Source organism: Fonsecaea multimorphosa (genome assembly GCF_000836435.1).
Source record: "Fonsecaea multimorphosa CBS 102226 unplaced genomic scaffold supercont1.33, whole genome shotgun sequence".
Lineage (NCBI taxonomy): Eukaryota > Fungi > Ascomycota > Eurotiomycetes > Chaetothyriales > Herpotrichiellaceae > Fonsecaea > Fonsecaea multimorphosa.
The window spans coordinates 89,982-103,873 of NW_015971667.1; the positions used below are offsets into that span (position 1 = coordinate 89,982).

The 13,892-nt window shown below is 54.0% G+C and overlaps 6 protein-coding genes across 6 annotated transcripts; 2 read left to right on the forward strand and 4 right to left on the reverse strand.

Moving 5' to 3' along the window:
- Positions 1 to 497: 497 nt before the first annotated feature.
- Z520_10828 (uncharacterized protein) lies at positions 498 to 1,670 on the reverse strand (the record flags this gene model as incomplete). Its single annotated transcript, XM_016781320.1, has 2 exons — positions 498 to 906; positions 1,012 to 1,670. 2 exons carry the CDS (start codon positions 1,668 to 1,670, stop codon positions 498 to 500), a joined length of 1,068 nt encoding a protein of 355 aa, XP_016627532.1.
- A 549-nt stretch (positions 1,671 to 2,219) lies between these two features.
- Positions 2,220 to 4,266, reverse strand: Z520_10829 (uncharacterized protein; the record flags this gene model as incomplete). The annotated part of the gene is made up of 4 exons (XM_016781321.1): positions 2,220 to 3,188; positions 3,250 to 3,825; positions 3,885 to 3,952; positions 4,017 to 4,266. 4 exons carry the CDS (start codon positions 4,264 to 4,266, stop codon positions 2,220 to 2,222), a joined length of 1,863 nt encoding a protein of 620 aa, XP_016627533.1.
- Positions 4,267 to 4,592: 326 nt separating this feature from the next.
- On the forward strand, positions 4,593 to 5,657 carry Z520_10830 (uncharacterized protein; the record flags this gene model as incomplete). The annotated part of the gene is made up of 1 exon (XM_016781322.1): positions 4,593 to 5,657. One exon carries the CDS (start codon positions 4,593 to 4,595, stop codon positions 5,655 to 5,657), a length of 1,065 nt encoding a protein of 354 aa, XP_016627534.1.
- A 1,259-nt stretch (positions 5,658 to 6,916) lies between these two features.
- Positions 6,917 to 8,545, reverse strand: Z520_10831 (uncharacterized protein; the record flags this gene model as incomplete). Its single annotated transcript, XM_016781323.1, has 1 exon — positions 6,917 to 8,545. The coding sequence occupies one exon, from the start codon at positions 8,543 to 8,545 to the stop codon at positions 6,917 to 6,919; it is 1,629 nt and encodes a 542-aa protein (XP_016627535.1).
- Positions 8,546 to 8,897: 352 nt separating this feature from the next.
- Positions 8,898 to 10,430, reverse strand: Z520_10832 (uncharacterized protein; the record flags this gene model as incomplete). The annotated part of the gene is made up of 1 exon (XM_016781324.1): positions 8,898 to 10,430. The coding sequence occupies one exon, from the start codon at positions 10,428 to 10,430 to the stop codon at positions 8,898 to 8,900; it is 1,533 nt and encodes a 510-aa protein (XP_016627536.1).
- A 1,288-nt stretch (positions 10,431 to 11,718) lies between these two features.
- Positions 11,719 to 13,764, forward strand: Z520_10833 (uncharacterized protein; the record flags this gene model as incomplete). Its single annotated transcript, XM_016781325.1, has 1 exon — positions 11,719 to 13,764. The coding sequence occupies one exon, from the start codon at positions 11,719 to 11,721 to the stop codon at positions 13,762 to 13,764; it is 2,046 nt and encodes a 681-aa protein (XP_016627537.1).
- Between the last annotated feature and the right edge of the window lie 128 nt (positions 13,765 to 13,892).

Sequence of the window (13,892 nt, forward strand, 5' to 3'; positions counted from 1 at the left end):
GAGGGGGGGCTTAAGCGACTGGAGACGGCCACCTTGTAGGGGGGCCCGAATTTGTAATGTTTGTTGTATATGCATGCGGATAAAAGTCAATGAATGCTGCATCCCGGTACATGCCATATCATATTGATCCTACATATATCGAGAGATATGCTGTTTTATTGTGCACATTCGGCACAACGAGAAATCGGCCTCGACTCCGAAGGACTATCATTGATCAATGATCAAAGCACCTGTCAATCTGTATAGTTGTTTGTTCCCTCACCCTCGCGCCCATAGTGAGACGCCGGGAGTCCTGGTCTCCATTCCACACAAGACGAGTTACGCTGCACTGGCACAGGTCAGATCTCTCCCTTGACCGCCAAATTGGCCCTCTTCGTCGTTAAAATAGCCCCTGCCTACATTTCCGAAATCCAGCAAATATAGATAAATGGGCACCTCAGACCGGGCACCTTCTTTCCTTTCTTTTCTGATGATTGCAACCACGGGTCAAGACTCCTCTACCTGTCCTCGCCCAACCCCACAATATCCGGCAGGGGCCCCTCGGGGACAATGCCGCTGGGATTCAGCAAGGTCAGACTGGTAAAGTAGTGGCCCTTGATGTGTTCGAAGCTGGTGGTACTCCCGAAGGCGTCGACGGTCCAGTACAGATGCCGCACCCAGCGGTGGATGTGCGGGTAGTGGGTGCGGATCATGGCGCGGTTGGTCTTGAAGAGCGAGACGTAGACCGGGTCGAAGCGGATGATGGTCACGTAGAGACGGACGTCGGCTTCGGTGAGGGAGGCGCCGAAGTAATAGGGTCCGTCTTGGGAGGTGGAAGAGAGATGCTGCTCGACTTGGTCCAGTGACGCGAAGAGCGCCGTCACGGCGGAGTGGTAGGCGGACTGGGTTTGGGCGAGGCCGCATTTGCTGCGGGTGGAGAGTCGGTCATCAGTGGCCCTTGGTCTCGCATCGCGGAAAGAGGAATAGACCTGAACATGGACAGACGATATGAAGGGAGGGGCTTGCACTCACTAGACGCCGTTGTTGATATTATCATAAGTCCACCCGTTGACCTCGTCGATCTTGGCTCTCAACTCCTCGGGATAGAGGTCGACTTTTTGCTTCTCCTTTGGTAAAAACTGATCGAACTCTGTATACAACATGCGGATAATCTCGCTACTTTCGTTGCTCACGATTGACTCCGTCTTCTTGTCCCACAGCATGGGCACCGTGAATCGGCCCGTGTAGTTGGGCTCGGCACGGTAGTAGAGCTCCTTCAGACGTGTCACGTCCGAGTGTAGAGGGTCTGGCGTCACGTCTTCCATGGGCAAGGATTCATCGGGACCCACGAAGCGCCAGCTGTCGACGAGGGACATGTTGTAATGGACTGAGGTGACGGAAATGATGGACTCGAGGCCCTTGAGTTTGCGGACGATCAAGGTCCTGTGCGCCCATGGACATGCGTACGAGACGTAGAGATGATATCTCCCCTTTTCAGGAGGGAATCTTGCGCCCGCTTCGCGTGAGATTTGGTTGCGGAACTGAGCTACCGGTCTTTGCAGTTCGCCCTTCTCGTTGAACAGCTTGGCCGGGATGGGATTCTCCTTCGTACTCTTTTGAGCCCAGAGATCAACCGTTAGCATCATCTGGAAGATTTCATTTAGATTCAATTCGCAAACCAAGTCTGACATACCTGGATAGACATGACTTGGAATTCGAATCTGCGCACTTGGGGAACACTCCGAATCTATTGTGAATCTCGACCTAGTGTCACGTCAATGCAACAAACCACTTACCAGGTATGTATTCAGCTTTATCTACAACTGCGGGGAAATTTTCTCAACTTATACCTGCTCGTGATGAAGACCCAGCATAAGTAATCAGGGCGTACATCGTGCGGCCCACGTCTATATCGAGCATTGCAGCGGCAAGGTTGCCCGACATTCTCAAGTGCTGAGCGACAATCGAACGTCAGATCCGTTTAGTGAAAGTCTATAGCGAGCGTACTCGCATCATTTGCCTCTTGGTCAGCCATTTTTAAGCATCTCCACCAGTGCTTCTCGCCCGACAAGCTCGGGCGAAAGAGCCAAATTGTCACGTGAAGCTCCGGCAGTCAGCAATGGGACACAGCAATGTATGAGTTGAGTAAGTTCTTGGTGTTGGGCAGTGATCTTCTCCAACCATGCTATGACTTCTCGCAAGATAGAGTGGCCGCCGATTGTTTAGACCCTCCACCAGCCTCAACATTTCAGATTGATTCCGTTGCGTTTCTCCTCTTCGCGATGTTCAAACATCACCTGAACTCCGACAAACAACGCACTGCAGGCCCCGAGCATAAACAAGGCGCCCTGCCAGCTGCTAAAAATGCCATTCACAAGTCCCATCAATCCATCCAGGCCCAAAGCAAAACCAACTAGATTCGCAGTCATCAACATCAGAATATTGATGACCGCCCCGATCCCACATATGACGCGGTATGCATTCGGCCGATTCTTCCATTTTGATGCTGGGAACGCCATGGTCGCAAGAACTTCCGGTAACACGAAAAGCACAATCAACCAACCCCACAACAGGAGTCGTAGTTGAATATCATGCCACAGGGCCACGAAAGTGAAGACTGCCAGCATGTTGAGTATGCCGCGCACTCTGCCTGATCCCCCTCCAGGCCCGCCTCCAAGTGGCACGTAGACGTAGCGAACCGTCCATCTGTTGAAGCTCCGGTGCCACGAGCGCCAGAAGCCTAATGCAGAATAATTGTCGCTCATGCATCGAACCATGTTTTCTGGTGGATCAATACCATCCACGAGAGCCCAGAATCTGAAGAAGCGCCAGGGGATCATTAACTTCAGCCAGATGTGTTGCAGGTTGAAATAAGCAAGCATACTGAGTTGAAACGGCGTATATGCAGACCAGTCCGGCGAGGCCTTCGAAATGGCAACCATGTAGGCGGTGTGTATGAGAAACTCCATGCAAAACATTGTGATCAAAAGTCTAATCCCGTAAAGAGCGGTTCTTCTCGTCGTCACGGACGGTGGTCGATAGGTGGATTGGGAGATGTAATCATTGAAAGTCAGAATCGGGCCGGCCAGATAAAGAGGCGGATATAATACATAAGCGAAGTATGTACGAAACGAGGTATAGGCTGATGCCGGAGCTGGCATCTTGACCCGGTCTCTTTCGGAGAGAGCAGAGGGATCGAGCTGCTTCTTCTTAACATGGTCAGCAACTGCAGTTAAGAGTCAGAACATCTGTCAGCCATTCGCAACATACCTCGATAGGGCTTCCTGCTCTCGAACGATCTAACGACCAGTAATAGTCAAAATTGAAAGAAATCATTCGTAACACAGTGATATTGAAAAGGACCTCCCAACGTGGATTGAGCCCGCCATAAGAATCCAAGAATTTGCTCCAATCGGCCGCGGGGGAAAAGAAAGGCACGAGGGCCTCGGCCATGACCGAGTATCGGTAGCCTTGAGCAAGTTCATTGGCGAAGAGAATGGCGATGTTGAAAATCCACGTCGCGACCGGTATTGTATTGCGCGGAAGGGCTGTAGCAATCTTGAAGTTGATGAAAAGGATTACGAGGATTTTGAAGACCGAGAAGCCGTTCAACGCAACAATGTAGATCAATGCAGAGCCAAAGTCGAAGGCCAGACGGTGTCGAAGCCGGGACTCAGCTGTCGACTGGCTAAGTGAAGGGTGCGAATTGGCACTGCCATTTGATGTTGGTGGACTCGTCAGGGTCAGACGTTCATAGGCCCGGCGAAGGAGAGGATGCAAAACAATTAGAGCTGCCAAATATGGGATGTTGTCTCGAAAACCAGCATATTGCCCGTCGGAGTTGTCCTGCACTCTGTATAAGCCTGGCAAGCCACACACTTTTCCTTGTGTTTCTTGTGACCTACCACCTTCCGACCAAATAGCCAGCCTGGAGATAGTAGATGTTCATATTTGGAGTAGTTTGGGGAACCAGCTATTGTTCAAATCTGTCAAATCTACTGTCTTCCGGCTTCGGTGTGGAGGTCTGAACTTCTTACGCTGTGAGACACTGACTACAGCCCAGTACATCTGTGGGACGCAAAACAAGAAGATGACGAGGTATATGTAGAACTCGGTGGTCCTCCATCGTGGCGGCGAAGCATCTGCGGGTTGTGTCTTTCCATCTCTTACTGCTTGTTTGGACGGCACCCCGTTCGCGGACTTCAGGGGTGTTGAGGAGGAATTCGTGAATCGCGTATCTAGAGTGTTAAGGGAGTACAGCTCGCGGAGGTCTGAAAGAACCGTCATCTTGTTGTATGCATTCTGCAATCCTCTCTGGGACGCTGTAGGAATTCTGACGGCAAAAGAATTGGGACTCTTGAAAGGTGGCCTGGAGTTCGTAATTGAGATCGCGGGTGCGCGTCGTCTAGTATATTTTGGTGGAGAGTCGATTCTTTTCTGTCTGACAGGGCATATTTTTATTCTCGAGTCAGTGAGCAGCCCGCTTGCCAGCTTGCCACTGGCTTGCACTAGGATATTTTTCAGTCAGACAAAACCGATGGTGAGATCAATCCTGGCAACGAACAACCGCCTCCCGTCACTTTAACCACCAACTTCCTCGTCTCTACGCCGGCATGCCTTTGATAGAAGAATTACCAGTCACCACCACCGCCCGCGCTTCTCATGGCTGGACCTACGTCCCCGACAATGTGGCCCCCATCCCTGCCGTCCAGCTGGGCTCCCGCAAACGCGGCCGTGACGGAGCAGTAGTACATGCGCCTGCACATAAACTCTCTGCGAAGCAAGAAAAGGCCATCCAACAGCGACTGAATGACTTGAACAAGGAAAATTACCGCGAGGCCAATATTCCGATACCTAAACGAGAGGGCGCGAGGGGGAAAGAGAGGAAGACCACACAAAATGTGAGACGGATTCTCGCCTACAACAGGACATTCCAGCATTATCTTGCGGACGAGGAAGCCGGGGTGAATGTCTATGGCAGTGCTGCCAATGTACCCCCTGCCACAAGTGCGAAAGGTCAAGCGAGACAGGACCAGACCCAGAAGTCGGCGACGGATCCTAGGAGGCGCAGTGCTGCTGCCAACGACACTCCGTCGACGACTGCCCAGAAAGGAGCTTCCCAACGTCGGAGCTCGTTGAAGCATGCCAAATCCAAGCCTGCGAAGGCCACAGGAGGCGAAAGCGCCAACAATGTTGATGTCGAAATGCCTGATGCTCCTCCATCTATGGAACCCTCAGACCCAGCCTCGCCAACAACACCTTTCAAGTCGCCTACTACATCCCGAGATAAACAACAACCAACCTCATCTCCGTCAGCGGGTCAACCACCACCTCCAGCCTATGACCCAGCTCTGGACCGCGATCCGCTGCTCCGCACACTGGATATTCCCAAGATGCCATCAGAACGCGTCATGCAAGCGCTCCTGTCCGAACCTCCGCTAAGTTACGTTGCCGCGCGGGCAAAAACACTTGATGACAACAGCCAGGGCGATGGCACGTTCGCCATGCGCACGGGGAACAACTCACTCATGGCCAAGCCACAGCGCTGGTTCTGCTCCGTATGTGGCTACTGGGGCAAAGTGAGGTGTAAGTATGGATGTGGAGAGCGGGTGTGTGGCTTGCTGGATTGTTGGAAGGGCCACGAAGCGGTTTGTACGTTGGCGGCAACAGGTTACTGAGTTTGGGAGTGCCTGCGAGCCACTCATCTGTTGAGGTAGGTGTCAGACAGCACCTCTATGTCCGCGGGCACTCGGCTCTCCTCAAGAGAACGAGCTTCATTGCTCTAAGTATTCACTACCTCCATCCATACTCGCTATGGACGGTCGCGACACGACACCTGCACCATTGTGGCCCACCCGTCTGGTCAAGAATATCCAAGCTGCCACTACGCATGCAACTTCGAGGCCAAGCAGCAGCTTATCCACCCGGGAATGTGACTCTGCGTTATCTTGTCTCCCCATGCTCGGCTGCCAGGCTTTTCGCAGACACTCTTCATAATCTGGGAAGATGATGATTCTCAGTGGGTGCGAAGCTCGACGGTAATCTTCCCTCCGGCGATATCTCTCTCCGAGAAGCGAGAAAACCACACATTTCGCGGGATAAAAAGCCCACTGCTGGCTAAATGTGCACACGAGCATTCGGTGTCTTGTTTGGATCAATCAAAACCCCCTTGAAAACGCCCGAGCAAGTGCGGCGCGTGAGGCTGGGCAAAGCTCAAGTCGGTGTTGTGATCGACCTGATCAGAAGCAAAGGCGCAACTCATTGCCTGTGCTCGGTACAATGAGGGGTGTCCGAGTCACTGCTGCTTGCTGACGCGGTGGTTTGGGGCGTGAGAGAGGTCGCATGTGTGTGTGAAAATGCCGACTCCGAGTGACCCATTTGAGAGTGAAAGCGGCAAATGAACTAAAGTCTAAAGTAATACAGCTCCATCATGCTAGCATATCTAGGTACCCATGTAACCTACGAGTAGTAGCTATGTACCTAGGTATCTAGGTATCTACGAGGTACTGTTGCCAGGTACGGAGTACATACCACCGAGTAGGTATGTTGTTCTACCATACTCCACTATCAATCCTTGCCGTGTCTTCCGTACAGTTTCTCTCCCTCACTGATACTATCATCATGGCCCACTGGGTATCGTATCGTATCGTGTCGTCACATCCTATTTTCATACATACCTAGGTACCTAGGTATACATAATACCAAACCAGCCTTGCAAGTTGTTCGGCGCGAAACCGAAATCACCGACCGATCCGCCCGCTCGCTCAATCAATTAATCGAATCACCCGCCATCCAGCCAGACCATCTGATATACATTCCTCTGCCGTATTCTACCCAAGGTAAAGCACGCCCGGACCCTCGGAGCCGTATATACTGCGTTGAGTAGTCGCTCAAGTCAGGGTCAAAGGTTCACAGGCTCAAAAAGCGCCAACCCAATCTATCCATCGGGCTTCTTCGTCCCACAAATCCCACAGACGCCCGCATCGCCAGCATTCACATACCCGCTTTGGTTATCTCTGCACGTCGCGCTCTGACACGACCAGTGTCTGGGGTCCTTGCGGGTGTCGAGCACGTGCGAACATGCCATGCAGGTTGCGCTGAGGCGGGGGTTTTCGAGTGAGCAGATCGGGCAGGATATCGAGGATGAGGCTGAGTTGGATGAGGTGGGTACTTTGGCTGAGCCGGAGCTGGGAGTCGGGGCGGACGGGGAGGATTCCTGAATCCGCGCCGCGGAAGTTGTCGTGGCTGGTCTGAGTTTCAGAACGGGCGAGGCATCCTTTGAAGATCGTGTTGAGGCCGAATCATGGGGCGGATGACTCGACACTTTCGGTGGTGGTAGTGTTCCTGTCATTTGCAGCGGCTGCTGTTTCCCCGGGTCCCTTTCCCCTGAACCTTGACCGCCGTCGTCCTTCGTGTCAGATTCTAGCGTTGCCGTCAAATTACTCGATGGTGGTATCGAAGGTTTGTCCGCCGAGGCCGACTCTTTGGTCTTCTGGACACCATCCGATCCTCCCTTGTCGGGTTGAAAGGGTTTGAAATAACGATCGAGGGAATTCAGGTCTTGTAATTCACGTTGGACATTGATGGGGTCTTCCGTATCCTCATTGTCGCCACAGACCCGGATCATCCCACGGCCTTGACCATCCAGCATTCTCTGGCCGTTGATGTCCTTGGCATCTTCTTCGCCGTCATCATCATCCGCGTCCTCGTAGACGTCTTCATCCTCGTCACCTTCTTCCCCGGCGTGTTGGAGCTCTTCGACTTCCTGCTTGTTCGTCTCGAACCGAGCCAATGCCGCAGCAGCTCTCAGCTCCCGCCCTCGTTTACTCTGCGCGACCCGGGGCTTGCCCCCGATAGGTCCCCTGCGGTTGATCTCCAGGCTCAAACGGGCTTCTTCATCCTGGCCGAGCGCCACGCCGTTCTTGCCGAATTTCCTCTCGATCCGCCGGTCTCTCTTCTCCTTCCAGGTCAATTCCGGCCTGTTGTCCTTTCGGGCCTTGCGTTTTCTTCCGTTGCGGTTGCGACTCCGAAATGTCCCTCCGCAAAGTGGCAACCCTTGCAACTCCTCGCTCCCCAAAACGTTGTTGCCCATGACACTGCCCAAATCACTCAACGTCCGTCCGCTGCCCCAGAATCCCTCACCCGTGTAACCCCGTGCCCACAGGGCCTTCATCTCTTCCGCGTAGAGATTTCTTGTCTTCCAGAAATCCCGCCCGTGATTCATATGCGTGTTGTGTGCCAACTCGTGCATCATGACCATCTGCACCATGTTGAAGGGAACCCAGCCGCCACTTTTGCTCTGCAGCACCAGCTGGATGATTTCGCCGTTGTTGAAATTCCTCCCGATGAACTCCGGGTTGGGCTCGTACTCTTCCAGCGTGGTGACGGAGAGGTAGTGGTTCTTCATGAGCGGGAGGCATTGCGCGGCGATGGCCCTCAAAAACGTGTCGGCGAGGTCGTAGGATGCCTGATCGGCCGGCGGCCGCGGGAGGGGCTTGATGAAGACGATCCGGTCATTGGGATGGGAGGACTTTTGGTGATTGAGCCGCAGAGTGTTGAGGGGCATTTCGCGATGACTTGGGTGTACGACGAGCGGCGAGTAGGACTTGGTGGGCAAAGGTATAAGGCGGGGGAAAATGTACCTTGGAGTGTAGAAGACGCGGACTCGCGTAAAGTGGCGGACGCTCAAGTTCCGCGAAAATTGCTCGTCGAAACGTGACTAACAACGGCTCCTTAAAGAAGGCCTCTTGGACGTACATATTTGTACCTCACACGTTTCTTCAGCGTCAGGAGGAGGCGGGCTTATTGTTCTAATCTCTACATCCAAGAACAATCGATGGAGAGATAGAAGCTTGGATCTTCGTTTTTCTGGTGAGACTCTCAAACACCAACTTTCACATTCACCACTTTGACTACTATCATCTGAGACGCCCAAGCCACCGTCTCCAGCGTACCGTGGTGCCCTCCACCTCATCTTTCCCGTCGTTCTCAAACTCCAGCTCCTTATCAAAGGGCTTTTTGGCATTGAAATATCCCGATCGCGACCAGTCAAAGGGAACATGTTCCCGGACTGCCTCATCCCACGGTGCCCATGAAGAATGTGTCCAATCAGGCTGACACTTGACCAGCTGAGGGGGTGAGTTCTGCCATTCGATCTCTGTCGACAGTCCCATATCATGTTCCGTCTGTTGGACATTTCCCGAAGCGTATCCGTGCTTTGCTTTAACCTCTCGCGATTGTGCATCGTTGTATCCGACGTTGACACTCGGGATCATCGCGATCCGGCCGAGCCCCAGGGCCCACATGTCTTTGCAGAACAATGTCGGCTCGCCGGCATAGCATTCGCCCTTGTAGGCCGCGCGAAACCTGATGCTGTGCGTCAGGAAAGGCTCTGCCTTGAACGCCACGGCGCCGTTCCAGCAGGAAAAGACTTGCAGGGGAAGCTTGTCGTCAACATGAGTGCGGGCCTTTTCGTCATTCCAGAACAGGTTGCGAGAGAACTCGAACGATCCGCTCTGAGGGATCTCCACAAACAGGTCGCCGTTCATGCTGCGGCCGATCCACGAGTCGTAGAAGGTGTCTCCGTTGTTGTTCCAGTCCATGGCACATACCATGTCCGCCCGTTGGTGCTGTTTCTGATAAACGAGTTCCAAGATGTCATCCGTGCAGATGGACACGTCGTTCAAGAAGATAACAGACGTCTCCTTTGCATATTTGTCTTGCTGGGTTATGAGCGGAGCCAGTGCCAAATTCCGCAGCTTTGCGAGCTGGGTCACCCGATCGCGACCTTTTTCCAGGGGGTCGATGTCACTCGTCCGGAAGTAGTAGGTTACATTCAAGGCCGCGACCTCGTCCTCCAGTGCGACCAGTATCTCTGTTGTACCATCGTCGGAGCGGCCACCGACAATGGACAGGACGCAGTCTTCCGGACCGAGAAAACGCATGGCTTCGACAACCGATCCCAAAAGGCGGGGGAGCACGTAAGCACACTGGTATAGGTTGAGTGCGAAAATGTACCGTTTCCCCCGTGGTTTATGGGTATCGTGAGGGAGGCTCTCTTTCGGACGCAACATCTTATATCGGTCCTTGAGAGGCCGGGGACATTGAAGGCGGTCGAAATCCGTGTTGCTTGGGTCCATTATGGCGGCGATGTACGGCCCTACCGCATCCATTTTCTCTTCATTCAAATCTGCCACGGTTGGGAGTGATAACAATTCATCCTTCTCTTCACCAAGGTTGACATTGAGAACAGCCGAGCCGTTTTCCTCCACGTCATCACCGATATCATTCGAGGATTCGCCGAACGTAGGAGCTTTCCAGGCAGGCCTGACGATTGCTTCGGCATGTTTCAATATGCCGCTGGATAGTAGGATGTAAAAGAGACAGACAAGTAGAAGCGCAATGTAGATTCTTTCCGAGCTTCTCACCTGCCATGGTGAAGAAGACGCCATTGTGAGTGCCGAGGACTGCGCGATAGGGAAGGCATGAAAAGTGCAGCCTCATGCAGGCCAACAGACAGTGCTCAGAGGTCCATTACCACGGCACGAAATCCTCATCTTGTTATTGTTTCAAGCTCCATTGTTGAGTGCGCGGGTCCGGCATTCCTTGTCTGTGGTGGAACGCGCGGACGACGCGTAGACGCCAACCCAGCAGCAGTTTCCCCCCTTCTTTTGTCGGATGGAAATGGACCTTCAAGACCCGGAAGACCAGGCTCGAACAGACCAGTTCTCAAATGGTCTTGATCTGTCTTGTGTGACACGCTTCTTTGGGATCTGGCTGCAGAATGGGTCGGGATGTAGAATCGCGGTCCATATCCGAGATGTTCCCCTGTGCTCATACAACACAAAGGCTGTGAGAGGAGTGGATAGACCATGGTCTGTACATACCAGCGACGGCACACGCCTCAGACATTGCATGTATTGCATCTTCAACATGTTCTCACTCGTTCAGGGTAATGACAGAGAAGTCACCACGACGATTTCTCGCTCACTCTAGCTGCATACCCCCTGCCGTAGTTGAAATGAATCAGTCCAGCAGAGCATACCTAGGTAGGCACATAGGTAAAGGCTGTCGCAGCGGATGTCTCCCTCCCTTCATCTCACGACGAGAATAATACCTTGTAGAGTTCGTTTGCAGTGAGCACATCTCATTGACACCCCCGGATTCACCGTCAACCAGCTGCAAGCCTCACTAGCCTCATCTTGCGCCCCATCAAGCAGGCGAGTTTTTGATTTGCTCATCTGTTCCCTCCACAATCTCACCACGTCTGCCCGTCCCATGCAGGTCCGTCTTTATCTGCAGCCGAGGTTCAAATTTTCTCCCTCCAATCCCCGACGACAATTTCCGGAGTCCGCGCGAGAGAAGAAGATGCTGTGGTGAATTATCTGGTAGGTATATTTTGATGAATACCTATAATATGACATGGGTGCATATGCTACAACGAGCAGGTGGATCAGCATCAGCGCTTAGATACTCGGGGCTTTCTTTTGCGCTGACGGATATCAACACCCAGTCACTCAGTCACTTGGTGTCAGCAGGGCGGGCTTGTTATTGCTACCCTGGGGAGGAGGTGGGTTCTCGAGGGGCTTAGCCGTTGCTCGCCACCATGGTCCATGGCTGGCTTGTAAGTATAAGGGCTGATGATCATCCACCTCACTTGTAGTATATGTACCCAAATCAGGGCCTGGCGAAACATTTTGCTCGCAGATATTCGTTCCATCACATCATCTACTTGATACTATGGAGTCGAGAAAGCCGTCGTCGTCGACCACTGGGTTCTTCCAAGCTCTCCCCGTCGTACCGCCGCAATACACGGCTTCTTCTTCTTCGGGCCACGAAGCATCGGATGATGTAGCTTTATCGCGAGCCTTGTCCCTCTACCTTCCTGACCCTTTACCGACGCCTCTCCGGAACCATTTCCATGACTTTGCCCGGCTGGTCCTCGACGCCTCGACGCTCCAACACACGATTGACTGTGATACTGACCTACCCACACTCCACCCACTGACCACCTTCGGCGAGGAGAATAAAGCAACCCCCCTCCGCACAAGCGAGGGATGGCGCGCCCTGAAGAAGATTCAAACGCGTGCCGGCATCGTCGGGTACGGTTATCCTCAGCCCTCAACAACCATCAAGCAAATCTTCAACCGGAGAGTTCATGAGTTCGGCACCCTCCACCTCTGGCACGGGACATGTGCCGTGACCACCTGCCCTACGGCCATGACTGACGGGGCCGCCGTGCTGTTGCGTCGACACTTTGATGATCCGGACCGAGACCAGCCCGGTCGCGCCGCCGTGTTCCGCGAAAGCCACCGCCGCCTGGTCTCCCTGGACCCGGCGTATTCCTGGACCAGTGGGCAATGGATGACCGAACGAAGCGGTGGCAGTGACGTGCGAGGCACCGAGACTGTCGCGCGCCGCATGACCGCTCAAGAAATACAAACCGACGTCGACCGCGGCCGAGACAGAGACGCACATGGTCTCCCGCTCGGACCTTGGCTTGTGGACGGGTTCAAATGGTTCTCCTCCGCGACCGATGCCGACATGGCCGTTCTGCTGGCCCAGACAAGCAAAGGACTGAGTGCATTCTACGCTCCTCTTCGCCGAAGTACCGGCCGTAATAATACCACCCAGTCTCTGTCGACCGAAACCAATGGCGTGCGCATCCAGCGGCTGAAGAACAAACTCGGCACAAAAGGCGTACCGACCGCCGAGCTCGAGCTGAAGGGCATGCGCGCCTACCTCATCGGCGAAGAGAACCAAGGTATAAGGGAAATCAGCTTCATCCTAAACATCACACGACTATGGACGGCGAGTGGCGGTGCGGGCTACTTGGCACGGGGACTGGCGGTGAGTCGCGCGTACACGCTCGTCCGAAAAGTGAGAGACGGACAACTCTTGCGGGACAACGCGCAGCATCTGGCCTGGATGGCCGGTGAAAGCGTCAAGTATCGCGCCAACACGCACTTGGTCTTGTTCGGCGTCGCGCTCCTGGGCGCCACGGAACAAGACTACGACGTCGTTACACAACGCACCCGCGGCGCGGCGGTCCTCATCCCCCGCTCAAGGGTAAAACAAGAGATGCTCCTCCGCCTGCTCACGCCCGTGATGAAAGCGCAGGTCACCCTGAACAGCGTCTCGGGCTTGAGAGCCTGTATGGAATCGCTGGGTGGCGTGGGCTACTGCGAGAACAACGAGGATGGTGGGGTCCTGAACATCGCCCGCTTGTTCCGGGACAGCGTGGTGGGCACCATCTGGGAGGGCACGACGAGCGTCATGGCCGAGGACGTGTTGCGGGTGGTGAAGAATCCCAAGACGCAAAGGACCGGCCAAGACGTCCTCGACGAGGTCTTCGGAGACTGGGTGCGGAATGTGCTGGGCGCGATCAAAAGCGCCGCCGCCGCTGCCAGCAGTGGTCATCTGCACAAAGCACGTGGATTCGCTGCCGAATGCGACATGACCGCGAATCGCTACAAGGCGCTTCACCATCTGGTCCGGTCGGGCGACTCGCTGGGCCTGCAACGCTGCGGCAGGGACATCCTCGACCACATCGAGGCCGTCGCGTGCGCTTGTCTGCTCATGTTTGATGCCACCGTAGATGGAGACGAGGTCGCTACCGAGGTCGCAAGGCGCTGGGTCAGGATGAACGCTTTGCCTGCCGATCGGCTGCAGTTTCAGGGCGAAGGGATCCCGAGTGATAGTGCCAAAGAAATCGAGATGGACAGGAGGATCTTTCTCGGGTCCGCGGCAGAATCTCCTGAGGCGACCATCCAAGCCAGACTTTGAAATAGTAATTTGGTTCGCAGTGTCGTGGAAGTGCATGTCCGAAGCGAGAGACGGTAAATTAACAAATCGTCAAAATATGAGAGAAAAAGGCTATATTCCACAGTGTTGTCTCGGCCACACCCCTGCTG